Raw genomic sequence first — 27,127 nt, 5'->3', positions numbered from 1 at the left:
AAAATAAATACATGAATAAAATAAAATAAAGATCTCACAAAGCTGTTTAGTTTTTTTTAAAAAAGAAGCACTGGGTGTGATGTCTCATGCATGTAATCCTAGCACTTGGAGAGGCCAAGGCAGGTGGAGTGCTTGAACCCAGGAGTTCAAGACCAGCCTGAGCAACATGGCAAAACCCTGCCTCTATATAAAGTACAAAAAAAGTAGACAGACTTGTGCTTGTAGTCCCAGCTACTCAGGAGGGTAAGGTGGGAAGATTGCTTGAGCCTGGGGAGGTCGAGGCTGCACTAAGCTGTGAATGTACTGCACTTCAGCTTGAGTAACAAAGGAAGACCCTATCTGTACAAAAAAAGAAGTTACATTGTTATCTCAAGCTAGACTTTTATAACTGTGAGATGTTTTATGTAAGTCTCTTGGAAATTAAAATAAAAATGGCAGTAGATACAAAAGAAAAAGAATCAAAGCATATAAGAAAAACAAAACAAAAATTCAAGAAAACGCAAGGGAAGAAAGCATGAAAGAATTAAAACACAGAAACTACTAACTGGTCAGAAAACAATGAACAAAATGGCAGTAATAAGTTCTTATCAATAATTCCTCTAAATACAAAAACATTTACTTATCCAGTGAAAACATATTGCTATTGTTTGAGTGTCCCTCCAAAATTTATGTTAATATTTAACTGCCACTGTGAGAAAATAAAGTGAGCCCCTTAAGAAGCTATTAGGTTATGAGAGCTCTACTCTCATGAAAGGGTTAGTATCATTATTCCCACACTGGGAATTAGTGGTTCCAAGATGAAAAAGAATATTCCATGCCAATAACTAAAAAAGTGTACGAGTGGCTATATCAAACAAAAGAGACATATAGAAAAAAAAATCTGTCACAAAAAAAAACTTTGCATATGATGGGGTCTTATATTTGAAAAAACCTACTTCACTAAAACACCATTAGAACTCATACATTTAGTCAAGATACAGGATTAAAAAATTAGTGTTTCTACATGCCAACAGTGAACAATGTGAAAATCAAACCAAGAGAGTAATTCCATTTATGGTAGCCACAAATTAAAATTAAATACCAGGAATGAACTTAACCAAAGAAGTGAAAGATCTCTATGATGAATACTATAAAACATCGATGCAAGAAATTAAACAAGAGAAAAAAAAGGAAAGATATTTTATGTTCATGAATAGGAAGGATCAGTATTATTAAAATTTTCATACTACCCAAAATGATCTACAGATTTAATGCAATTCCTATCAAAGCATCAATGACATTCTTCACAGAAATAGGAAAAACAATCTTATAATGTAGACAGACCCATAAAAGACTCAAAATAGGCAAAGCCATTGTACCAAAAAAGAAACTGGAGGAATCATAGTATTTGAATTTAAATGATACAACAGAGCTACCGTAATTAAAATGGCATAAAACTGATCAGTAAAACAGTAGAGAGAATGCAAAGATAAATCCATATTACAGCAAACTTCTTTTTGACAAAGCTGTCAGGAATATATTGTTACCGCTAGAAAGTGTCCGGGTTCTTGGCATCTTGAACAAAGAATTGGACAAAATACACAAAGCAAGGAAGGAATAAAAGGATTTACTAAAAATGAAAGTACACTCCACAGTGCGGGCCCGAGCATAGGGGCTCGAAGGCCCCCTTACAGAATTTTTGGGAGCTTAAATACCACCTAGAGTATTCCATTGGTTACTTTGGGTATGCCCAACGTAAATGGAGAGGGTGAAGTAAATTTAGTTATTAACGGTGGATGCCCTATGGAGAGGATATTTCCTGTTATAGCTGAAGTGTGAATTGGGCTTATGGTCCCTGCCTCCAGACCGTTTTCCTGCCTCATCTCCCCCCGAGAGATGTGATCCCCATAAATCCTTATAGGAGACAGGGGGGGTCGACAGTCTTTTTCTTTCTGTAACTGCTTTATGCTGGCTTGGGGCATAGTCCCTGTCTATTGGGGATCACAGTACTCTCGCCCTGTTCTGTCTAGTGGAGGCAGGGTAGTTTCTTGATGGCCAGGGGTGTGTTTTCACCTGGAACTGGCTGGAGATTTCACTGCATGATCATCTGAAGCTTGATGGTCTCTAGGCAAGAGCAAACGTGTTCGGTTAAAAGATATAATGGGGGTGGATACCTATGCTGTTAGGAATGTTTGTTACAGAGATTTGCAGGAGAAAAAAAACCTGATTTGTTCTAGAATTTATGTGTTTCCTTAAAGTCTTGGCAGAAGCAACTCCATTTTGTTTTGGTCTGTTGGTGCCTAGTGTATGAGCTTAGTCCAAAACAATGGCATTCCAGAATTTTGTTTAAAAACTTCCCCCTTGGCCGTGCACACTGGCTCACGCCTGTAATCCTAGCACTTTGGGAGGCTGAGGCAGGTGGATCACAAGGTCAGGAGTTCAAGATCAGCCTGGACAAAATGGTGAAACCCCGTCTCTACTAAAAATAGAAAAATTAGCCAGGCATGGTGGTAGGCACTACTCCCAGCTACTTGGGAGGCTGAGGCAAAGAACTGCTTGAACCTGGGAGGCGGAGGTTGCAGTGAGCCAAGATTACACCACTGCACTCCAGTCTGGGTGACAGAGACTCCGTCTCAAACAAAACAAAATGAAATTCCCCCTTTTTGGTTAGGTTCTCACTTAGATTAGAGTGTGTCCAAAATTTAGGGCCTTAGAGCCACTCTCAGTTACCATCATTTTGGATTTCTGGTCTCAGCACATTATTTATAGGTTACGGTGTTCTCATGGTTGCACATTTCTTTTAGCTTCTGTTATTCTAGTTGAAGAGAGACCATATGACATCCTAGAGATGGCTGCATGCAAGCATTTAAAACCTTTGAGAGAATACAGCACACAAGGGAGACTATTATTATGACTATTGGGAGGAAAATACCAAAGAGTTCACAGTATGCTCCTTACTCAAGGTTTCCATAAACTAAACCTCGTAAAATTAAGTAGATCAAAGAATGAGCCAGATAAAGAGTTTACTTACTTAACTAAGCAATTTCTTTGTTAATCCCCTACCACTGAATTTCTATAATCTTCATTTGATGTATTTCTCCATAAGCCACAAGTGCCAGCAGCTGCACAGGTACCTCTTTGTTTAGTCAATTCTATTATAACTTTCACAAAAGAATTTAAAGTCTATTGTGTAACTGTAGCCTTTACAGTAGAATTTGCTATAGAGCCTATCATGAGGGATACCTTTTTAAATCATTGCTTCTTTTACTTTAAACCATGGGAAAGGACCTAACAAATGATGCCCCTCTAGAAGAGCGAAGGCCTCCTGGCAATGGTCTCTTTAACCCATGGTGTGGGTTAACAGGAGTGAACCAATGTTTTGTTTTTGGACTGATTATGAGGCAATGTATGTACCACTAAAGTTTCTTACTTACACTGACTGGGCTTTCATCTTTTATTTATCTAAGTATAAGCTTATCCATATATAAGGCTGGCTGCAAACTCCTTCACAAATAGAAATATACTCCATAAATGCACTTAACAGACCCCTTTTCTACTTTTAATGTTTGTAGAGGCATAAGAAAAAAAATTCAAAGGTAAGAGTTTTATGATAGAAGTTTTAATTTGTGAACTTGGGAAAAGCTGTTTACATCAAGGATGCCATCTTCTTGGGAGAAATCTCCCTGGTTAGCTTCACCTCAAGGGTTCCAATGGCTGCACAGTTCCAAAAATGTGGAGGGGTCCTTATCAAAACCCGTTAACCTAAAGCCCAAAGTCCTGACATTTTGTTGTAGTGTGGGTGGCAAGGACAGTTTTTCTCCTATGTTCTCAGAAGATTTAAACCATAAAAAGCTTTTTTACCTGCTGGAAATATACTGTAGCATAATAATCTCAGCCTCCTTGCATAGTAAAGCTTTTATACAACCAGAAAACATGCATTGAAAATAACAACTGAATGAAATCCCTTTATAAAATGTTTAAATGGCCCACGAGGTGACGAAATATACCTGAAGCTTTAATTGTATTGTATTTTTTTGGTATTTAATTTTTGTTTTACTTGGGTTAGTAGGTTAGTAGCTTTATACAAGGAAATTTGATTATTTCTGCAGTTTATAATAACATAATAACCATAATTATAATTGACAGCATATACTATTTTAGAAATCTCATACAATTTTGGAACATATATTAGTATTATTCACAAAAATATAACCTAAAGAAGATTGAACATCATTTTAGCAATCACATGTACCCAAACATGTCAAATAATCCTGTTTACCTCCTTTCTGAATGTTTTCAGTGGCCCTCTGATCCATCCAAAAAGCCAGGCATTAGGAAACAAGCATGTATGTGAAATTTGGCTTTACATTATATCCAGCTTCATGCTTAACTATATTTAAAAAAATAATTGCCAAACTGCTGATGCATTTTTACAATACTTTTTATTTTACTTTAATCAAAACTAACAGCTTTATGAAAATGTTTAATTAGCCAAATGTCTCCAATTCTTTATCAGGGTTTAAAAAATATTTTATGATTTAAACTTTTCCCACATTTTTTGCCTAATGATTCCTTACTACATTGTTTTATGAATAACCTTTTTAAATCTGTAATTTGAACCAACTTTTAGATAACTATTGAATTAGACAAAACTATTCTCTTTTTTTTTCATGAATAACGTAACCCTTTCTGGTACATTTGGTATACAGAATTACATGTTAAATAGAAACCTGAAACTTTAGTGAAACCCTAAAAAACAAAAAATCCTGAACTATTGGATATGGACAATTCCGCAATTTTAGAAACATACTTCCTATATCACAGCCCTTTTCTTAACTGGAAATGACCTGGATATTAAATGAGCATTAAAAATAACTTTATGGTTTTAATTTACACAAAAAGTTTACCTAAAACAATTATCTTATTCACTATTCTTAATTTTTTTACTTTTAACAAGGGAGAAATGAGACATTAATTGACATGTAAAATGAACATTGGTTTGGTCCAGAAAGGCAGGATAACTCAACGTGAGGAGGAGGCTTGGGGGCTTTCAGATTACAGGTAGGTGGGAGGCAAACAGTTGCATTCTTTTGAGTTTCTGATTAGCCTTTCCAAAGGAAGCAATCAGATACGCATTTATCTCAGTGAGACTTCGGATAGAATGGAAGAAGGCAGGCTCACCCTAAGTAGCTCCCAGCTTGAATTAACACTGACATTTAAAAATATTTAGCAAAGACAAACATAAAATTCAGACAAAATGTATGCTGATAATTATGAAGGCATTTATATTTTTATTCCACCAATAATTTTAAAGCTAGCTTGTTTAGTAAAGTTATACTTTAAGTCACATGAACTTGAAAATTGCTTAGACTTACTTAATGAGTGCTCTTTTACTTATAAGCCAATTTGGTAGACATAACATATAACAGTAAGTGTACATGCAAATAAAGACATCTAGACATGTATACACACACATAAATGAAGACTCAATAGCTTGGAACCTTAGCCATGAGATAGCAATAGAAACTTACTGGTTTTACTTTGCCCCAGTAGATAATCCAATGAAGGCTGTGAACCAAAATTTTGGGTAAAGCAGTCTCCATGGCAGTTTGATTTTTAAAGGCCAAACCTCCCCAGAATCCAAAGAGCACTGGGGCCAAACCATACCAAAGGAGGGCATCACACATTAACCAGGTCCCCTGCTTGGAACCACAGCACAAAAGCCTGCATAGATACAATGCCATTCCACTTTTCCATTCAACAGTAAACTCCAAATTCCAAACAATGTTGGGGCCAAACAGCATTGCAACTATGAGAGAAAATTCCAAGGAGGGTTTAGTACCAGACCTCAGAACCTCTGCCAAGAACGTCCCCTTTGGGAAGGTTGAGGTCCGCAGGACCCACAGAGTATCCTCCTGTGGATGCGATCTCAGTGTCAGATGTCTCTGACCTTAGGTGGGCACCTCCAGAGCACACTATAAGCTTTATAAAAATAGCCATGAACTGCAATGAGAACTGGATGCCGGGTGGGCCTTTTTGTTCCGTAGCCAGTTGAGTACGATAAGGGAAGAATTTAGCATAAGAAGGTTTAAGTCCCTTAAAACATGTGTGAGTTTGCTCTGAACTGCGCCACACATAGGGATCGGGGACCACGTGCAGAAAAGATAAAAAAAAAAGTCATTCCCCCTTCTGGGCAGGGCAATTATAAACAGCGACTTAAAGACTGAGAAATAAAGGAAAAAAAAATGAAAAAGACCCAGGTTCCTTAAGCAAACCAGGAGGTGGCAGTCAGCCTTCTCTGCATGGAAACCCATTAGTTTCACAGGCCACAGCCAGAAACCTGCAGTTGCCTCCACGTTTAGGTGCTGCCCACCAAGTGTTCCAAGTTGGAAATGAAAAGAGAAAGCTCTTGTATGGAGCAGAAAGGAAAGAGAGGAAAATGAATCCCAAACTTTGGGCTTACTTCTTCCTCCTGGCTGGCCAAAATATACGTTACCAGTTGTAGGTGTCCAGGTCCTTGACGTCTTTAACAAAGAATTGGACAAAACGCACAAAGCAAGGAAGGCATGAAGTGATTTATTGAAAATGAAAATACACTCCACAGTGTGGGAAAAAGCCCAAGTGTAGGGGCTCAAAGGCTCCATTACAGAATTTTTGGGAGTTTAAATACCCCCTAGTATGCCCTATGTAAATGGAGAAGATGAAATAAAGTTACAAAGTTATTTATGGCCTATGCCGTATGGAAAGGTGAAGTGTGAAGTGGTCTTATGTTTTCTGCCTCCAGACCCTATTTTCCTGCCTCAATATAATGGGGGAGTCTCTTCAACAAATTGTGTTACAAAAACTGAATATCCATATTCAGAGGAATAAAACTAGACCCCTATCTCTTGCCATCTAAAAAAAATTAAATCAAAACGGATTAGAGACAAATCTAAGACATCAAACTATGAAACTACTACAAAAAAACATTGGTGAAACTCTCCAGGAAATTAAACTGAACAAAGATGTCTTGAGTAATACCCCACAAGCACAGGCAGCCAACGCAAAAATGAACAAATGGAATCACATCAGTTAACGAGCTTCTAAACAGGAAGTGAAACAATCAACAAAGTGAAGAGACAACACATAAAATGGGAGAAAATATCTGGAAACTGCCTATAAGGAATTAATAACAAGAATACATAAGGCACACAAACACTCTATAGGATAAAATCTGATGATAAATAAGCAAAAAATTTGAATAGAAATTTCTCAAAAGAGAGCCTACAAATAACAAAAAGCCATATGACAGGGTGCTCAACATTATTTATCATCAGAGAAATGCGAATCAATGACAATGAGATATTATCTCACCCCAGTTACAATGGCTTTTATCCAAAAGTCAGGTGATTAATAAATGCTGGTGAGGATGTGGAGAAAAGTGAAAGTTGAACTCTAGTACTCTCTTGGTGGGAATGTAAATTAGTACAATGACTACTGAGACCAGTTTAGAGGTTCCTCAAAAAATGAAAAATAAAGCTACGATATTATCCAGCAATCCCACTGCTAGGTATGTACATAAAAGAAAGGAAATCAGGACATCAAAGAGGTATTTGCAGCTCCATTTTCACTGCAGCAGTGTTCACATTAGCCAAAATTTAGAAGCAACCTAAGCGTCCCTTACATGAATGGACAAAGTAAATGTGGTGCACATACATAACAGAGTACTTTTCAATCATAAAAAAGAACAAGATCCCATCATCTTCAATAACATGGATGGAACTAGAGGTCATTATGTTAAGAAAAATAAGCCAAGCACATGAAGGCAAACGTTGCATGTTCTCACACATTTGCTGGAGCTAAAATTAAACTAATTCATAGAGATAGAGAGCAGAAGGATTGTTACCAGAGGCTGGAAAGTGTAGTAGGGGACTGGGGGAAGTGGGGAAGATTAATGGGTAGAAAAATAATTAGAAAGAGTAAGATGTAGCAGTTGCTAGTACACAGAGTGACTACAGTCAAAAGCAATTTAATTGTACATTTTTAAATAACTAAAAGAATGTAGTTAGGTTGTCTGTAAAACAAAGAATAAACACTTGAGGTAATGTATACCCATTTACCCTGATATCATTTTTATGCATTTCATGCCTACATCAAAATATCTCATGTAACCCATAGATACAAAAAGCTACCGTGTACTCATAAAAATTTAAAATCCTGAACCATATACAAAAACTATCTTGAATAAATTAAATATTTAAATGTAAGAAGCATAACTCTACAATTTTTAGAAGAAAATACAGGAAGAAAGATTATGACATTGGTCTTGGCAATGTTTTCTTGCATATAGCATCAACTACATGAGTAACAAATTTAAAAACACAGAAAAATGGACTACATTAAATTTATCTCTGCACATTAAAATAAACATTTAGTCAGTCCCGACTAAGAAAAAAAAAAGTAAAAAGTATACCTTTGACAGAAGTTAACACCCAGAATAAACTCCAAAAAGTCAACAAAGAGTAAGTAACATGATTAACAAATGAACAGGAGGTGAAAATGTTTCTCCAAAGAATAAATACACATAGCAAACAATTATTGAAAAAATTTTTAATCTTTAGAAAAATGTAAAGCAAAACCACAATGAGGTATTATCGTGTATTAATTGGAATGGCCAATATCAAGCGAACAAAAAATAACAAATGTCAACAATGTAGATGAATTGAAACCCTTGTGCACTGCTGGTGGGAAGAAAGTGATGCAGCCCCTAAAAAATGTGTAGGGATTCCTCCAAAAAAAAAATGAAGTTATTCTATGACCCACTAATTCTACTTCTGAGCATCCTATTCAAAATATGCAAAGTATATCTGACAGAAATATTTGCACATCCATGTTTACTGCAGCAATATTCACTGTATTAGTTTATTCTTGCATTGCTATAAATACCTGAGACTAGGTAATTTTTTTTTTTAGAAAAAGGTTTAATTGGCTTATGGTTCTGCAGGCTGTACAGGAAGCATAGCAGCTTCTGTTTCTAGAGAGGCCTCAAAAAGCTTCCAATTATGGTAGAAAGCAAACAAAGAGTGAGTCACCTCACATAGTGGGAGCAGGAGCAAGAGACAGTGAAAGGAGAGGTGCCATATGCTTTTAAAAAATGAGATCTCAGGAGAACAAACTCACTATGCCAAAGACAGTACCAAAGGGGTTGGTGCTAAACCATTCATGAGAAGCCAACCCTATCATCCCATCACCTCCCACCAGGCCCCACCTCCAACATTAGGGATTGTAATTTGACATGAGATTTGAATGAGGACACAGATCCAAACCATATCATTTACAAAAGTCAAAAAGTAAAAAAAAACTGAAATGTCCCTTAACAGATGAATGATTTAAAAAGATGTGGCTTATACATACAATGAAATATTCCTTAGCTTCAAATGAAAATATCTTGTCAGATGTTACAATAAGGATAAATCTTAAAGCCATTATTTTAAGTGAAATAAGATACTAATAAAGTGACAGTGTATGATTCCACTTAGGTAAGATATCTTAAGTAGTAAACTCACAGAAAACACAAGTAGAAAGGTGCTTGCCTTTGGCTAGGGTTGTGAAACCTCAGTGGAGCCAAAGATCAAGTAGGGATATTTGGAAAAAGCAGGGCCTCACCCAGGTAGCCAACTCAAGAGCCCATAGACATGGCTGCAGATAAAACATGGCACACTAAGCTTGGTCTTACTAAGGATGCTGAAGCAGTTCTGCAACCTGTCTCAAACTCCTCTCAGCTACAGTACACAAGTGGTCCTTCCTATCAAGAGACCTGCAAGGAGACACACCCAGCCATGGACCTGGAGGCAGGCCTACAGATCTTGGCCTCAGCTATGTTCCCTGAAGCAGTCCTGTGACTCAGTTCTAGCCCTCACAGCCACAGTCCATGGCCAGTTGTACACACTCAGGGACTCAGAGAGACCTGTGAAAACTGTTCCCCGGTAGTCAGTAGAAGCCAAACCCATTCATACACCTGGTACTTGGCCTATCATACGCAGACAAACTTCAAAACCCTGCCTTACTGCCTGCCATACAGATTAATGTCCTCAAGGAAATTTAATCTTTCCAGGGCCCAGAAAGAATCCATGACTGTCCAAATCTCTGGTAACACAACCATCAAAAGCAGAGGTAATCTCATCAGCAGGAGGACAGAACAAAAGGAGTTCTTTACCTGCCAAATTGTAATCATTGTTATAGTTACAGAAATTATAATCATTGTTAGATCCTTCAAACGTACAGACACAGGGCTGCTTCAGAGACCACAGCTGAGGCCAAGATCTGCAGGCCTGCCTCCAGGGCCACAGCTTCTATCTTAACATATTACTAAAAATTTGTATGAGAACAATTAGGCAAGGAAAAGGAAAAAGAAGCTCTCCAGCTTTGGGAAAGAAATAAAAACATTACTGTCTGTAGATTATATAATCATGCATATATATATATATATATATATATATATAAACTCTAGAGTAAATGAACAAAAACTCAATAAATGCATTCATTAAAGCATCAGGATACATAATCTTGTGAAAGGAAAATAAATCTTGGAACTCTTGGGGCCCCCAAAATCACTAAGCTAAACCGTCAAGCTGGGTACTGCCTAGGGCAAACCTGCCTCCCATTCTATTCAAAGTCATCCCTCTGCTCACTGAGATAAAGGGACATCTGATTGCCTCCTTTGGACAGACAAATCTGAAACTCAAAAGAATGCAGCAGTTTGTCTCTCATGTACCTGTGACCTAGAAACACCATGCCTGCTTAAGCTGTCCTGCCTTTCAAGATGGAACCAATGTACATCTTACATATATTGATTTATGTCTCATGTCTCCTTAAAATGTATAAAACCAAGCTGTGCCCAAACCACCTTAGGCACATGTCATCAAGACTTCCTAAGGCTGTGTCAGGGGCACGTGTTCTCAACCTTGACAAAATAAACTTTTTTTTTTTTTAAGACAAGAGTCTCACTCTGTCTCCAGGCTGGAGTAGTGGTGCAATCTCAGCTCACTGTAATTTCCACCTCCTGGGTTCAAGTGATTCTCCTGCCTCAGCCTTCCGAGTAGCTGGGACTACAGGCGCGTGCCACCACGCCCAGCTAATTTTTGTATTTTTAGTAGAGATGGGGTTTCACCATGTTGGCCAGGATGATCTTGATCTCTTGACCTTGTGATCCACCCACCTCAGCCTCCCAAAGTACTGGGATTACGGTCGTGAGCCACCATGCCTGGCTGGCAAAATAAACTTTCTACATTAACTGAGACCTGTCTCAGATTTTCAGAGTTAATACTCTGTTGCCCAGGTTCATCTTAAACTCCTATGCTCAAGTGATCTATCAGCCTTGGCCTCTGAAAGTGCTTGGATTACAGAAATGAGTCACTGGAACTGGCCCAACATAAAAATATGTGTTGCATTTCCAAATAGTAACAACAAACTTTCCAAAAAAAAAAAAAAAAAAAAAAAGAAACAATTTTCATTTGCAACAATTTAAAGATAAAAAATTTAATCATAGTAAATTTAACCGATGAGATTAAATATGTATACACTAAATACGATAAGATATTAATGACAGAAATTTCAGTACACACAAATAAATGGAAAAATATTCCATTAGAATAACTAATACTGTCAAAGTACCGTATTATCATAAGTGATCTATATATTCAAAGTGAAAATTTTAGTGTCATTTTTCACAGTAATAGAAAACACAATTTTGAAACTTCAGTGTAACCTTAAACAACTTTAACACTGATTGGCTGGGCACGGTGGCTCACACCTGTAATCCCCAGCACTTTGGGAGGCCGAGGTGGGCGGATCACGAGGTCAGATAGAGACCATCCTGGCTTACATGGTGAAACCCCATCTCTACTAAAAATACAAAAAATTAGCCGGGCGTGGTGGCGGGCACCTGTAGTCCCAGCTACTCGGGAGGCTGAGGCAGGAGAATGGCGTGAACCCGGGAGGCAGACCTTGCAGTGAGTAGATATCGCGCCACTGCACTCCAGCCTGGGTGACAGCGAGACTCCATCTGAAAAACAAAACAAAACAAAACAAAACAAAAAAACTTTAACATTGATTGATGGTGATTGTTAGTGCCTGAGGGTGGAAAATACGGAAATGTTGTTCAAAGAGTACAAATTTTTAGTTGTAACTTGAGTAACTCTGAAAAATCTAAAGTACATTCAGCATTAGATCAGCAAAATAGCATTATTTATAGTTAGTAATACTGTAATGTATGCTTACAATTTGCTACAACAGTAGACCTTAAGTGTTCTTACTACAAAAAAACTGGTTATCTACCTGAGGTAATAGATGTGTTCATTAACTTAACTATATTTTATTTTACAATGTATATACATATCAAATCATTACACTGTACACATTATACAGTTTTTATTTATCAGAAAAATCCAGGTTGCACATGTATGTACAGTAAGTCCTCACTTTATGTTCAAAATAGGTTCATGAAAAATGCATCTTTAAATGAACATTGTTGCTATATGTCATGCAAACATAACTCTTGTATTAAATTCTGGTAAAAATTAGTTTACTTAATATGTTGCTTCACTTACTGTTTCCAAGAACCTATCAGCAAAGTTAAGTAAGAATTTATTATACACATATATAACTTATATAGGTATGTGTATGTGTGTGAGACACACATTTTTATATATAGATCTCAACAGAACTTCAGTAGGCTTCCTACTAAATAAGACAAAATTAAAAGATAATAGTTATTAAGAAATAAGGTAACAATTGAGAGCTTGCTATACACTTAGCAATGTTCTAAGCTGGTTGATGACACTGCATTTAAGAAATCTAGAAGGTGAGTAGATACCTTAAATCACTGGTGGCCAACCCTTTGAATGTGAGGGCATTTTTACTTATCTGTGGTGGTGGATATCACAAAAATTATTCACAAACCTTTTTTTTTTAAACTCATCAGCTATTATTAGTGTTACCATATATATATATATATATATATATATTTTTTTTTTTTTTTTTAAGATGGAGTCTTGCTCTGTTGCCCAGGCTGGAGTGCCTGTGGCACTATCTCGGCTCACTGCAAACTCCACCTCCCAGGGTCAAGCAATTCTCCAACCTCAGCCTCCCAAGTAGCTGGGATTACAGGTGCGCACAACCATGCCCGGCTAATTTTTGTATTTTTAGTAGAGATGGGGTTTCACCATGCTTGCCAGGCTGGTCTCTAACTCCTGACCTCATGATCTGCCCCCCTCGGTCTCCCAAAGTGCTGGGATTACAGGTGTGAGCCACCGTGTCCGGCCATGTTACTGTATTTTATGTGTGGCCAAGACAATTTTTCCTCCAATGTGGTCAAAGGAAGCCAAAAGGTTGGAAACCCATGCTTTAAATAATTTGAAAACTTGCAAAAATAGAGTTTAAATTACAAATCTCAGTTTATATTAAAACAATAACATTTTGAAGTAAAATAAAATTACATTTTTTCATATTTAGGAAAATGCTTATTGTTCTGATAAAATTGCTGAGTAAGAATTTTTGTAGAATTACATTTGCAACCTCTATAGGATTAAAAATCACTAAGCAGAAAAGATGCAATACCTGCAACAACTGTCTCTGGTGTTCGTGGGATCTCTGAACCAAATCCCAATATGTCCACTAGTCACCGTACACATTTTAGACATGATGCAAAGACAATATTCGAAAAAAAGAAAAACTTTAACATAGAGCTCCTCAATAATACAAATATTCCCAGGTCCCCAAAAGCAATGAACAGCAGTCAGATCATGTAGCCCTTTGTAAGTGATAAAGTGGACACTGGCACTCCCTGTAAACTTGAAGGGAGATCACTAAAGGAAAAACAGAATTCTTAGATTTAAGAGCATGGGACAGAAGATGACCCTAAGAGAAAAAATGCAGCCTTTTCAGAAATTATTTTCTTTGTCACAGAGCTTCCAAAACTACATTTATTTATTTATTTGAGACAGAATCTAGCTCTATATTGCCCAGGCGGGAGTGCAGTGGCACAATCACAACCTCTGCCTCCTGGGTTTTTTTTTTTTTTTTTGAGACTGAATCTCGCTCTGTCGCCCAGGCTGGAGTGCAGTGGCACGATCTCAGCCGACCGCAACCTCTGCCTCCTGGGTTTTTTTTTTTTTTTTGAGACGGAGTCTCGCTCTGTCGCTCAGGCTGGAGTGCAGTGGCACGATCTCGGCTCACTGCAAGCTCCGACTCCTGGGTTCACGCCATTCTCCTGCCTCAGCCTCCTGAGTAGCTCGGACTACAGGCGCCTGCCACCACGCCCGGCTAATTTTTTGTATTTTTAGTAGAGATGGAGTTTCACCGTGTTAGATAGGATGGTCTCGATCTCCTGACCTCGTGATCCACCCGCCTCGGCCGCCTCCTGTGTTTTTAAGCAATTCTCTCTGCCTCAGCCTCCCAAGTAGCTGGGATTACAGGCACCCGCCACCACGCCCGGCTAATTTTTGTATTTTTAGTAGAGACGGGGTTTCACTATGTTGGCTAGGCTGGTCTTGAACTCCTGATCTCAGGTGATCCACCCACCTCGGCCTCCCAAAGTGCTGGGATTACAGGCGTGAGCCACAGTGCTCAGCCTCTCAAACAACATTTGAAGGCCTGGCTTCCTTCTTGACTTTTGGCCTCCTTGCCTGTGTCCTCTCCTCCATTCACTCTCACCTACCTGGGGGTCTGGCTGCTGTCTCATGTATCTTCAAATTGTAGGGCTCTTTTCTTTGCTCCAGACAGGTGACCAGGTCTGGGTTAGAGATAGTAACACCTGTTTTATTAAAAAAAAAATTAACATGACTATTGCTGGGGATACTCCAATTACCAACCTAGTACTATGCTAAGTAGAATAGAGAAGTTAGGGAAGATTCTAGAAAATTAATCCAAAAATTGTTTTCTGACAGAATCTTTAGAATATTTAAGTATTTTAAATCTGTGTGGGCTTTAAGTTCCACTACCGAGTACTACTGAATCAAAAATAAGTAGTGCAAATTGCATGTTAAGATGTGAAAGACAATTATTTTATATCATTAATTTCTAGAATTACCACTAGCCTAGAGCGAAGGAAACAAATTAGCTCAAAAGAAGGTTTATGTAAAGATGAAACATCCTAAAGATTTTATTTTTCATACCACCAAACTCCCAACTTTTTCGTGAAGGAACTGAAATTAATTCATGCAAAGCAGAAGCTCTCAAGAGACATTCTACAAAGGAAGAAAATGAAATTCTGAAAAAGTATTAGGAATTACATATTAAAGTTATCCTCACCCAGGGAGACCAGGTTTCTGTAGTTCTCCAACATCACATCTCTATATAAATTCTGCTGGGAAGTGTCCAGACATTTCCACTCTTCTGGAGAGAATTCTATGGCCACATCCTTGAATGTTAAGAGTTCCTGAAAATACACATTTATCAAGTGACAGAATTCTTTTTTTTAATACGGAGTCCCGCTCTGTTGCCCAGGCTGGAGTGCAGTGGTACGGTCTCAGCTCACTGCAAACGTCACCTCCCAGGCTCAAGTGATTCTCCTGCCTCAGCCTCCTGAATAGCTGGGATTACAGGCACCCGCCACCATGCCTGGCTAATTTTTATTAGAGACAGGGTTTCACGATGTTGGCCAGGATGGTCTCCATCTTCTGACCTCGTGATCCGCCTGCCTCGGCCTCCCAAAGTGCTGGGATTACAGGCGTGAGCCACTGCGCCTAACCAAAAACAGGAATTTTTCCATCCAGAAAAACAGACAGGATCTGTGGGGAGGGCACACGTTATGGTTTCTCTTCAGACTGTCCATGTAATTCTACTGCAAGACTGGGCTAAGAGTCACTCAGCCAAGCATTGCCTCTAAGGTTCAAAATGCATATAAATTATTTGGTATTCAAAGCCTCACTGTAAGTAACAAAATTCTGCAGGTTTGAAAAGGGTCCATGAATTAGCTTCTTATTGCAAGTCTCCTGTTATTGCAAGTCTTCTTATTGCTGACACTCCTCCCCCTAGACCCATTATACCACTCAGCTAGAAAAAGCAGTCACAGCACGAGTCCCTCACTGCAACACCCTTATCACAACACAAATACTTTACATCTGAAGACAAGACCACCAATCATCATCTTGAAATACGGCATTCTCTGCAAGCCCTTTAATGTTTACAGAGGCGGAAGATGGTGGCAAGTCTGAGTAAGTCTGCATTTGAAAAACGTGTATATGCATCAATGCAATCTTTATAGAGCATGTACTATGTGCTCAGAAGTATGCCACAGAGCAGTGTGCTGGGAAGTTCACATTATGTGTGTTAATACTATAACGTCCTGAAAAGTAGTCCCATGCTTCCCAGGATTTAAATGCAGGGCCCCAGCATTTCTATTTGTTCTTCTGTTTTCTTATCATTGTTTTTTTTTTAAATGCGTAGAATAATAGCTCAATATAGAGAGATGGGACAGATACAGAAAGGAAGTGTTAAGTGCAATTCAGAGGAATTTTTTATTTTTGTGTTTGTAGTTATTATGAGACTTGTGAAAAAAACCACTGAAACTGCACAGATGGGGAACAGGTTGCTGGATAGGATGTCTCTAGAAACACTGACTTTAATTTTATAAAAAAGAATTTAAGGCACAAAAGTATATTGCTTTTCCTCATTTATCTGCTTTTGGGTATCAGGAAATTGTGAGCACCAGCTCTGGAGAGGCAGTAGGGGTAGCCACCCCAAACTCTGATCTCCTCTAAGCGGTTCTGTGAGAGATTTCAGTGTGGGTTAAGACCTGGACAAGGTTCAGCAGAGGGTGGATCTGGGCAGAACTGGGACAGAAGGTGGGCCCTAGGCATCTGCTCTCTATGCCCGTAAGTATTTTCAGTTTTGTCTTTTCTAAGCCTGCCCAAGAGAAATTTGATTCCCAGAGTTTCTGTATCTTAATCTATTTTAGCTAATTCCCTACTTTATAACATTATAACACACAATAACAAGGAATTTAACCAAAACTCTTATGTTTTTCTAGACCAATTATATTAGAAGCTAATTATTTATTCTTAGCAAGGTAAAAACAACACAAATAATAACAATTTCTCTTCTGTCAATGAACAGCTGATCAGATGGTGGCATCAAAACTCACAAAACAATAAAAGGGAAGTAACACAAATTAAGCTTAAGTCTCCATACAGTTTCCGTCTTTGTACTGAACACACGATGCTGAATTCAATCATTTATTCATGTGCTCTAGACTGCAAGTTCCTTGATGGTAGGGACCATGACTGCTTTATGTCTTTTTCTAATGATCATATGAAATAGAAGCAATTAGCTTATTGATCAGTTTGAGTCTCCAGATTCCTAATTTTTCACCAAAGAACCAGAAAACTGGAGCAATTCTTATCTGGGTACAAACCAAGGAGATTCTTTCTGTGAGGGGAGGAACAAACCCTGCATGAGTCACTTATCTTCCTCTGAAATGGAAGCAGAATTTGACCTTGTCAGACTGACCCCAGTCTGCACATGACATCCTCAAATGTCTCATTACTCAAAGATGCTGGTGAGTGTCCCCAGTGACCTTTGGTTGATGCCCCCATAGTGATCCACGGAGGAGACACTCAGGCTGACTTTGTGTGGTGCAAACAGAAAATGGCGCTGTCCTGGTGGGCCTGCACATCTTGGCTCCAGATGTGATATCCCCTGTCCCTGATCAGCTAACTCTGAGGTAAGAAGAAGGACAAAAGTACTCTACTCCCATAACACAGTATAGAGGAGGAAGGTACACTTGTGATTATGGTTGTCATTAAGGCTCTGGATATTTTGTGGCCTTACCTCCCACTGCTAAGATGCTTGTTTACACTTAAAGATTCTGCCACAGGATTCTGTTCCCATCAGAAGCCTCTCACACAGCTGTAGCAGGTCACTGAACAAGATCTGGAAAACTCAAAGGGCTCCACTCTAAAAATGGGGCTTAAGATGTCTACATTGACCTCTCATGATGCAGAAAATGTCTTCTGTGAGTTTTTCGTATGTCTTCAACCCAAAGTCTGGTCCAGTGTTGGGAATCCCAGGCAGAGGCCAACTTTTGTATGCAGATTCTAGGTGGGATCAATGTGCCTCTACATTCTCAGGGGTTAGAGTAAGCAGAGTAAAACCAGAGGAGAGATCACCTCATGGAGGCTCCTTCAACACATTCTTAAGAATATTTTGACCTAAAAGGAAATACTGAGATAAACATAATATAAGTAGAGAGTTTTCTGGGGCCAAAGCTTGAAGACTGCAATCCTGGAGTATAAAGCTACCTGAATATACACTCCAATTACAAGTATATTTGTAAAGGCAAAAAGGCAGGATAAAAAGTTGTCAGGAATTCTTATTTACAGAAGTAACATTGGTTAGTGATTGGTTATATACATTGTTAAGCTATTGGGTGTGGATTATAGTGTCCAGTGTGGCATTATTAGGTTAATTTATAGCCACTTGTGCCAATAGCAAGCAATTTCAAAAGACAAATAGTTCAAAGACGGGAACAGTACATCACTGTGGTCTCATTTTAACCAGTCTCTGGGTCTGATCATTAAAAGAACATGTGTTTCTCAAATAAAAGTTCTTTTCTTCTCTCAAATCCCAGAAAATAAATTCAGAATTTGGAACTGCACATTTAGGTCTTGGAGGGCTGGTGAGCTATGCACATTTGTGGGCATTTGGGCAAAGGGAGGAGGGAGAGAATTGAAGTTCTCAAGTTTAATCAATGCACATGTATGATCCTGGTTGGGTTTATGGGCCCCGTGATCTCTGAATCCGTGTCAGATCTGAAGATGACAGGAGCACTGAAGGAGGTGAAATAACTGATTGCTGTCCTGAAGTGATCTTTGTAGAAATCTAGTCTAACTGCTCTAGAAGGGACTGTAGATCCCAAATAGACTATTTTGTTTGCAGATTTGGGGAGCACCTTGCTGCACTTTGTCATACAATTGTGGGTTGTGGCTGGAATCCTGAGAAGAAAGGTTTTTCTCTCAAGTGAAGCCTGGTGGGCACTTTGTATATAACGTCCGGTACTTCTAAACAGTGCATGGAAAATATGACTAAAAGAAAAATTTTCAGCCAGGCGCGGTGGCTCACGCCTATAATCCCAGCACTTTGGGAGGCCGAGGCCGGTGGATCATGAGGTCAGAAGATGGAGACCATCCTGGCCAACATGGCGAAAACCCCGTCTCTACTAAAAATACAAAAAAATTAGCTGAGTGTGGTGGCGCGCCTGTAATCCCAGCTACTCAGGAGGCTGAGCAGGTGAATCGCTTGAACCTGGGAGGTGGAGAATGCGGTGAGCCGAGATCACACTACTGCACTCCGGCCTGGCGACACAGCGAAGACTCTGTCTTAAAAAAAAAAAAAGAAAAAGAAAAATTATCTCCAATCCTAAAAAAATTTTCCACCATAATAGAACAGCAAGAAAATGTTTTGTTATATAATTAAACCAAAATGTGATGTGCATCACAGGCAATCTACTAAGAGACTGCAAACACAGAAAAAAAGTCACCATTATTAGTTCTTAAGTAGAAGACTTGAAAGCACCATTTACACAGTTTATTATTTCACCTAGTAATTTGGGAGGTAATCTGGGTTTTCTAATTGGTAATATTCAAAAGAAAAATAAACTTCCCACATCTTCATGACAGGACATAGACCCGCAATGTGGAGCCAGGTACCTGCTGAAGGCAGCCTCCCACCCTCCTACAGAAACTGTGGGATATATTCTTGCTATTCACATTTCAAAGCAATAGTTCCCAAGTCCTAGATAAAGACAAGTCTGAGTCAAAAAAGACAAATGACCTATTTAACTGATAAAAATGATTTACATATATTTCAAAAACTGGTGAAAATAATTATAAAAATTTTCCACCTAAATGCTTTAAGAAAAGGGAGAAGAGCAAAAATTCTTCCCTCACTCTAAAGAGAAATCATTAAGCCTCTTCTAATTTGTATTTGCTCCTACAACAGCCAGGTCTAAGGCATAGTCTTGAATTCCCTAACGTCTGAATTCTTGTAGGCACGTAAGGGATGAACTTGGGCACACAGTATGCACAGAAAAGAGGATTTGTGGGGAAGGAAAAAGCACAAGACAGCAAGGAGCTATCAAGAGCCATGGGGTGGGGGCAGGGCACAACTGATGAAAGGACTGGTTTGTGCTACAGGTACAGGCCCAGGCAGGGCTACGCTCTGACTGCTTCCTGAGTCCATAAAGGCATAGGAGATTAAGATCAGGTGGTCCAGAAGCCTGGGTTGGAGAAGGAAACGGGCTCCTGCTAAACAGATCTGGGGTTGAGATGAGCCAGGAGTCTTCTGGGCACTGCGTGTGCTTTTGGCAGAAAACTGTAGGAGAAAAACGGCCATGGGCACAATTCCTGAGAGTAGAACCCTGTCTTAGGCCAGGTGTGGCCGTGCGAATGCCCAGTGGGCGTGCTCAGGAGTGGGTTAGCATTGGGTGGGGGCTGGCAGCAGGATGCGGGGAAGGGATGTTTCTTAGAACTGCTTTCCTCTAAGTTCCCAGTCCCCTTTCTCCCCGGGAGGAGACCTGGAGGAAGACGACAGTGCCCAGCGGGACAGCGCATGTGCAGAACCCGGCCGCGCCTCCTGCGGACACCAGGTGACTTCCTCCAGCCCAGACTCAGCCATGTCTTTCTTCTGACAGAAAACTTGCGGAGTTTCCTCAACACCAGTCAATGCTCCAACCCCAACGGGGTGTCCAGCAACTAACGACACCACCCAGAGTCAGCGCTGACCCCACAAGCTCAGCGCTCTTCCCGCAGACGCCAGTCCCTGCCCCTGGACACCCGTCTTCATTTCTGAACCCCTGTCTACAAACCAGGGGCGCCCACACCCTCCTCAAGTTCAATAATGTGGCAGAACTACTCACAGAACTAAGAGAAGCGCTGTGCGCACCGACACCAGCGTATTCTAAAAGATGCGAACAGATACCAGCGTATTCAGGAACGGCCACGCGGAGGAGGCGCACAGGGCAAGGGGACTGGTGGGCAAGTTGGAGCGGGCAGGTGATTTGCGTCGCTTCCTCACACACCTCACAAAAGCCTTTCCTTCAAGACCCGCTGGCAGCCCCCAAACCACGAGCCACGGCAGAGCTGTCCCATTAATAAGTCCTGTTTGCTCACATGAACTCCATGTTTTGATGGGGCCTCAATCTCATTCTGAACAGGGTAAAGTAGGGACGGGATTCCGGACCACAGCTCCTCCCACGCCGGCACCGCGCAGGCCGCCGCCGTGTCTTCCGGATGAGCTCCTACTCACTCCACAGCCCGGGGAAAGTGCAGGGCTACCGGCGCAGAGCTGCACAAGGAGGGCTGCAGGCTGGGCCAGAGCCGCTGTGCGGGGACTGACAGGAGCGCGGGTCCCTCACCGGAGGGGACTGAGGACAGAGGGCTGAGCGGGAACTCCATTCACAGACTCCTCCCACCGCCGCCATTTCCCGCCGGTTCCGATGAGGCCTCCACAGCCTTGGGACGCCCTGCCCCGCACACTCACCATTTCCCGACTTCAGGAGTGTCCCAGAGTCTTAGATACGAATCATCCAATACCGGCAGGTCACAGAGCCACAGAGGCTGAGGCTGTGGCAGAATCACCGAGGCTTCCCTAAGGAGCGGGAGCAGAGCGATGAGGCCCTAACCGAGCTCTGGCTGGAGCTACAAGCAAAGGCCGCGCCAGATCCCGGATGCCGCACCCTCCTCTCTGCTGCGCGCCTGATTCGGCAGTTGTCAATCCAGCGCTCTAATTGGATAGAGCTGTAAGTCTCCCGCCCTCAGGCCTTGAGTGACAGAAGTTGCAACCATACACAGCACTGAATGAGGCGAGAGTGACAGGCTCTGGCCTCCAGGTACTTTGAGGCAGGTTTTTGTGTTTGTTTTTTGAGACGGAGTCTGGCTCTTCTCGCCCAGGCGGTGGCGCGAACTCGGCTCTCTGCCACCTCTGCAGTGGCGCGAACTCGGCTCTCTGCAACCTCTGCCTCCCGGGTTTAAGCGATTCTCCTCAGCCTCCCAAGTAGCTGGGATTACAGGTGCCCGCCACCACACCCGGCCAATTTCTGTATTTTTAGCAGAGACAGGGTCTCACCATGTTGGCCAGGCTGGTCTTGAACTCCTGACTTCAGGGTATCTGTTCGCCTATGTCTCCCAAAATGCTGGGATTAAAGGCGTGAGCCACCACGCCCGGCCCAGGCTGGGGTGTTATCTCTGTGCTTGGCTTGGTACAGCCCAGTGGTCATTTTTTTAACCTTGTGGTATGTAAGGTTAAGTCCATTTATAATATAAATTATACACACACGCATGCATGCACACACATGCACACACACGTACACATGCACGCATGCATACACACACTTGTTCACAAACGGAAACAATATAATGACAATTATTTTAATGTTTTATAACCTTTCTGGCCTCTGGTCTTTTGAGTAGGACACGTGAGATTTTAAGAAGGAAGTAATCCTCTGAAAAATAAAATGTTAGCTATTAGTGAATTTTGAATTTTTTATTAGCCACATCGAAAATAATAAAAACAAGTGAGATTGTTTGTGATAATGTTAGCCTACTATATCCAAAATATTATTGTTTTAATATGTGATCAATATATAATTGAGAGGTGAAGCCAGCTGGACTTCCTGGGTAAACTGGGGACTTGGAGAACTTTCCTGTCTTACAAGAGGATTGTAGAATGTACCAATCAGCACTCTGTGAAAACACACCAATCAGTGCTCTGTAGCTAGCAAGGGGATTGTAAAATGCACCAATCAGCGCTCTGTAAAATGCACCAATCAGCAGGATCCTAAAAGTAGCCAATTGCAGGGAGGATTGAAAAAAGGGCACTCGGATAGGACAAAAACGGAACATGGGAGGGCACAATTAAGGGGAAATGGGAGGTGGAATAAAGGCTGGCCACCCCAGCCAGCAGTGGCAACCAACTGGGGTCCCCTTCGATGCTGTGGAAGCTTTGTTATTTCCCTCTTCAAAATAAACCTTGCTACTGCTCACTCTTTGGGTTCGTGCTATCTTTAAAAGCTGTAACACTCACCATGAAGGTCCGTGGCTTCATTCTTGGTCAGCAAGACCACGAACCCACCGGAAGGAACCAACTCCAGACACATAATTAGGAATACCTATATTTTGCCAGGCGCTGTGGCTCACGCCTGTAATCCCAGCACTTTGGGAGGCTGAGGTGGGCGGATCACGAGGTCAGGAGATCGAGACCATCCTGGCTAACATGGTGAAAGCCCGTCTCTATTAAAAATACAAAACAATTAGCCAGGCGTGGTGGCGGGTACCTGTAGTCCCAGCTACTCGGGAGGCTGAGGCAGGAGAATGGCGTGAACCCGGGAGGCAGAGGCAGGAGAATGGCGTGAACCCGAGAGGCAGAGCTTGCAGTGAGCCGAGATTGCACCACTGCACTCCAACCTGAGCGACAGAGCAAGACTCCGTCTCAAAAAAAAAAAAAAAAAAAAAAGAAGTAAAGTATATTTCTGGTATAATTATTCTAAACTCACTGTGCATTTTTTGTTTGCAGCACATTTTACTTCAAACCATCCACATTCCAGGTACCCAGTAGCTACATATGGCAGGTGGCTGCCACATTGAGTGCAGACATGAGGGTTCTGACCTCAGGGAATTGAGGGCCTGAACACGTCTTTTCTGCTGGAAGTGAGGGAACAGCCTCTCTACCAACTTTTCTCCTCAGGATCAAGGGTGGGTGGGACAGAACCCCTAGAGAGAGCAGGGGCTGCAAGCTGAGAGTGTCCACGTGAAGACCACGGTCTCCCAGTTGCTGTTTTGTAGAGATGTGGTGGTCTCCTCAGTTCAGCCAGGTCTAGCCTCTCGTCCACGACCAAGAAGAATGAAGCATGGCAATACCAGAGAGTGAGTTTGGCAGAGTAGAATTTATTAAGCAAAAGGAAAGCTCTCAGCAGCAAAAGGGGACCTGAAAGCAGGTTGCCTGAAATGGGACTAATTTCTTTTTTCTTTTTTTTTTTTTTTTGAGACAAAGTATTGCTCTGTTGCCCAGGCTGGAGTGCAGTGGTTTGATCTCAGCTCACTGGAACCTCTGTCTCCCTGGTTCAAGTGATTCTCCTGCCTCAGCCTCCCGAGTAGCTGGGATTACAGGCACCCACCATCATGCCCAGCTAATTTTTTGTATTTTTGTAGAGATGGGGTTTCACCATATTGTTGGCCAGGCTGGCCTTGAATTCCTGACCTCAAGTCATCCACCTGCCTCTGCCTCCCAAAGTGTTGGGATTACAGGCATGAGCCACCTCATGCATCCGAGTTCTGGGTCTTTTATGGGGCAAGAAAAAGGAAGTCTTCTGGGGTTCTGCCTAAATGGGAGGGGTAAGTTCCCCACTAAGGGTATTGCTTCTGTGCATGCCTGGGGTTGGCCACAGTGACTCCATCTTAGTTATTACCCATGAGTGCCTAAGCAAAAACTTGGAGAAATGGGGGAAGGGGTGTGCTAAAACAACAATGCTAATGTCGTGTGTATGATATTCTAATAAGCTGGGTCAAGTTTAGGACATTTAGGTTGATTTATTGCACCTGCACCTAAGTTGAAAAAATCCCTTCTGAGCAACATCCTGGCATAAGGAAGTTGTTAACCACATTTCTTCCTGCTAGCTACAGGGGCAGTGCTGGTGCGGTCCTGTGGGTGTTTTTTCTGTCCCAAAACCCTCCCTCTCTATCTGCCTAACCAGCCTCTGACTGCTTCCTCTCTCAGAGGTTTGTTTTCCTTTTAAATATCAGACAATAAACAAAGAATGATGGGGCTCCAGTAGGAGAGAACACGATGTCTTCAGATCTCTTCGCAGCCTTGACCTCCAAAGTTTAGATGTAGAGGGAATGGATTAAAGGCAAACTTCTTGTTTTCTTATTTATCTTTGGACCTAATTGTCAGGCTGTAACTGTGTGTTTTTCTCCTGTGGCGTGGGGCATGCTGTGAGTTTAAGCACCGATCACTTGCATCCACATCTACCTGCACTTCTGTTCCAGAAGGAAGGCCGTAAGTGTGAGTTGTCCAGATCCTTGGCATTTTGAACAAAGAATTGAACAAAACGCAGAAAGTAACAGAGGAACAAAACACCGGAAGAAGCAGCAAAAGTAGAAATTTATTAAAGTGAGAAGGCACTCCACACGGTGGGCGTGGGCTCGAGCAAATGGCTCAAGGACCTGGTTACAAAGTTTTCTGGGTTTTAAGTACAGATTTTGGGGTCCCTATTGGCTACCCCTTATCTGGATGAAGGATTTGGTCTGTGGCTAATTAAAAACTGAGAGGAATTGACATCCTATGCAGATGAAGGGATGGCGTGTGCTTAGCCTGTGGCCACTCCAAGGCACTCTCCCTTTCCATCTGAGGAGTGGTGGAACGGGGTGGGTTGTAGGGAGAGTAGCCTTTGATCCTTTGCCACTCTGGTGTCGGGGGACGGGTTCTTTTTCTTTTGGTTTAGCTGTTGGAAGTTGGCCTTAACTGGTCTTAGGTTCCCTGCCCCCAGATCTTGGTGTTTTTTTCTTTTAGGAAGTCAGCACAAATTGGTCTTAAGTTCCCTGCCTCTACACCCTATTCTCCTACCTCACTTCTGAATAACTCAATACCATCTTACAACAAATCTATTAAATAAAGGGAAAATAAAATCAATACTTACAGGGTGCCGAGTGTTTGCAGGTTATTTGTAATCAATCTGTCCTGGCATCCTGTATTTAATGGGTATATATATTACTAAGCTATAACTGCATAACAAACAATCTCAAAACATGCCAGCTCATGATTGAGGTGGTTGGAAATTTAGGCTGGGCTCAGCAAGGCTGTTCTGGGCTCAGTTTGGCTCCTTCAGGCATGAGTGTTCAGCTGCTGGTGAATTAGGTGGCTCTGCTTCTGGGAGTGAGCTGTCTGTAAACTGGGGCACTTTGGCTTTTCTTAGCATGCTATTTTATCCTCCAGAAAGCTAAAATGGGCTTGTTCTAATAGAGATGAAAGGGTTCTGAAAAACAAAACAGAAGCATTTAAAACTGTTTGAACCTAGGTACCAAACTGACATACTGTCATGTGCACAGCTTTGGCCAGTGCAAATAAGGCAAGAAAGAGTCAAGCTTTGGGAAGCAGAATCTGTCTCTTGATGGGAACGACTATAAAAGCCACTGCCAAGGGCATGAATGCAAGAAGAAATTTTAAAATATTTGTCTTTTTTATTTTTGAGATGCAGTTTTGCTCTTGTCACCCAGGCTGGAGTGCAATGGCATGACCTGAGCTCACTGCAACCTCTGCCTTCTGGGTTCAAGCAATTCTCCTGCTTCAGCCTCCGGAGTAGCTGGGATTACAGGCACATATCACCATGCCTGGCTAACTTTTTCTATTTTTAGTAAAGATGTGTTTCCCCATGTTGGCCAGGCTGGTCTCGAACTCCTGACCTCAGGTGATCCGCCCACCTCGGCCTCCCAAAGTGCTGGGATTACAGGTGTGAGCCACTGCCCCTGGCCAAAAAAAATTTTTCATTTATGCAATCAATTTTATTATGCCTTTTCTTGCAGATGAGGTTTATATAATTGCCCCAAAGCTACTAAGCAGTTGGCTGGGACTCAGGATCAACTTTGCCTGAAAGCAAGAAACATCACTCTGTCTACCTTCCAATATACTATAAGGCTATAGTGACCAAAATAGCATGGTACTGGTACAAAAACAGACACACAGACCAATAGAACAGAATACAACACTCAGAAATAAACCTGCACACCTACAGCCATCTAATTTTTAACTAAGCTGGCGAAATAAGCAATGGAGAAAGCACTCTCTATTCAATAAATGGTGCTGGGATAACCAGCTACTCATATGCAGAAGAGTAAAACCAGACCTATACCTTTGGCCATATAGAAAAATTAACACAGGATCAATTAAGGATTTAAATTTAAGACCTCAAACTATAAGAATGCTACAATGCCACCTAGGAAATATATTTCTTGACATTAGCCTTGGAAAAGAATTTTTGGCTAAGTCTCCAAAAGCAATTTCTGGAAAAACAAACATTAACAAGTGGGACTTAATTAAACTGAAAAGCTTCTGCTTAGCAAAAGAAACTATCAACAGAGTAAAGAGAAAATCTATAGAATGAAAGAAAATATTTGCAAGC

General features: G+C 41.1%; 1 protein-coding gene across 7 annotated transcripts in view; it reads right to left on the bottom strand.

Moving 5' to 3' along the window:
• The window catches only part of ZNF718 (zinc finger protein 718), a 47,025-nt gene extending 25,066 nt beyond the window's left edge, over positions 1-21,959 (bottom strand). Inside the window, exons 1-4 of one of the 7 annotated variants that reach the window (XM_054683610.2) lie at positions 21,496-21,737; positions 17,788-19,330; positions 15,268-15,394; positions 14,675-14,770 (exon numbers count right to left, since the gene is read on the bottom strand). In XM_054683610.2, coding sequence (XP_054539585.1) covers positions 14,675-14,770; positions 15,268-15,301 — 130 coding nt within the window. In that variant the 5' untranslated portion in view covers positions 15,302-15,394; positions 17,788-19,330; positions 21,496-21,737. Of the gene's footprint in view, positions 1-2,109; positions 12,023-14,674; positions 14,771-15,267; positions 15,395-17,787; positions 19,335-20,872; positions 20,964-21,125; positions 21,206-21,495 lie in introns of those variants that run through there. The other 6 variants (XM_063808496.1, XM_009447161.4, XM_054683611.1 and 3 more) reach the window with 6 other exon arrangements.
• Positions 21,960-27,127: the final 5,168 nt, after the last annotated feature.

Source organism: Pan troglodytes, chromosome 3 (assembly GCF_028858775.2).
Source record: "Pan troglodytes isolate AG18354 chromosome 3, NHGRI_mPanTro3-v2.0_pri, whole genome shotgun sequence".
Lineage (NCBI taxonomy): Eukaryota > Metazoa > Chordata > Mammalia > Primates > Hominidae > Pan > Pan troglodytes.
Note: the sequence above shows the minus strand (reverse complement) of the source record. Positions and strands in the feature narration are given on the sequence as shown.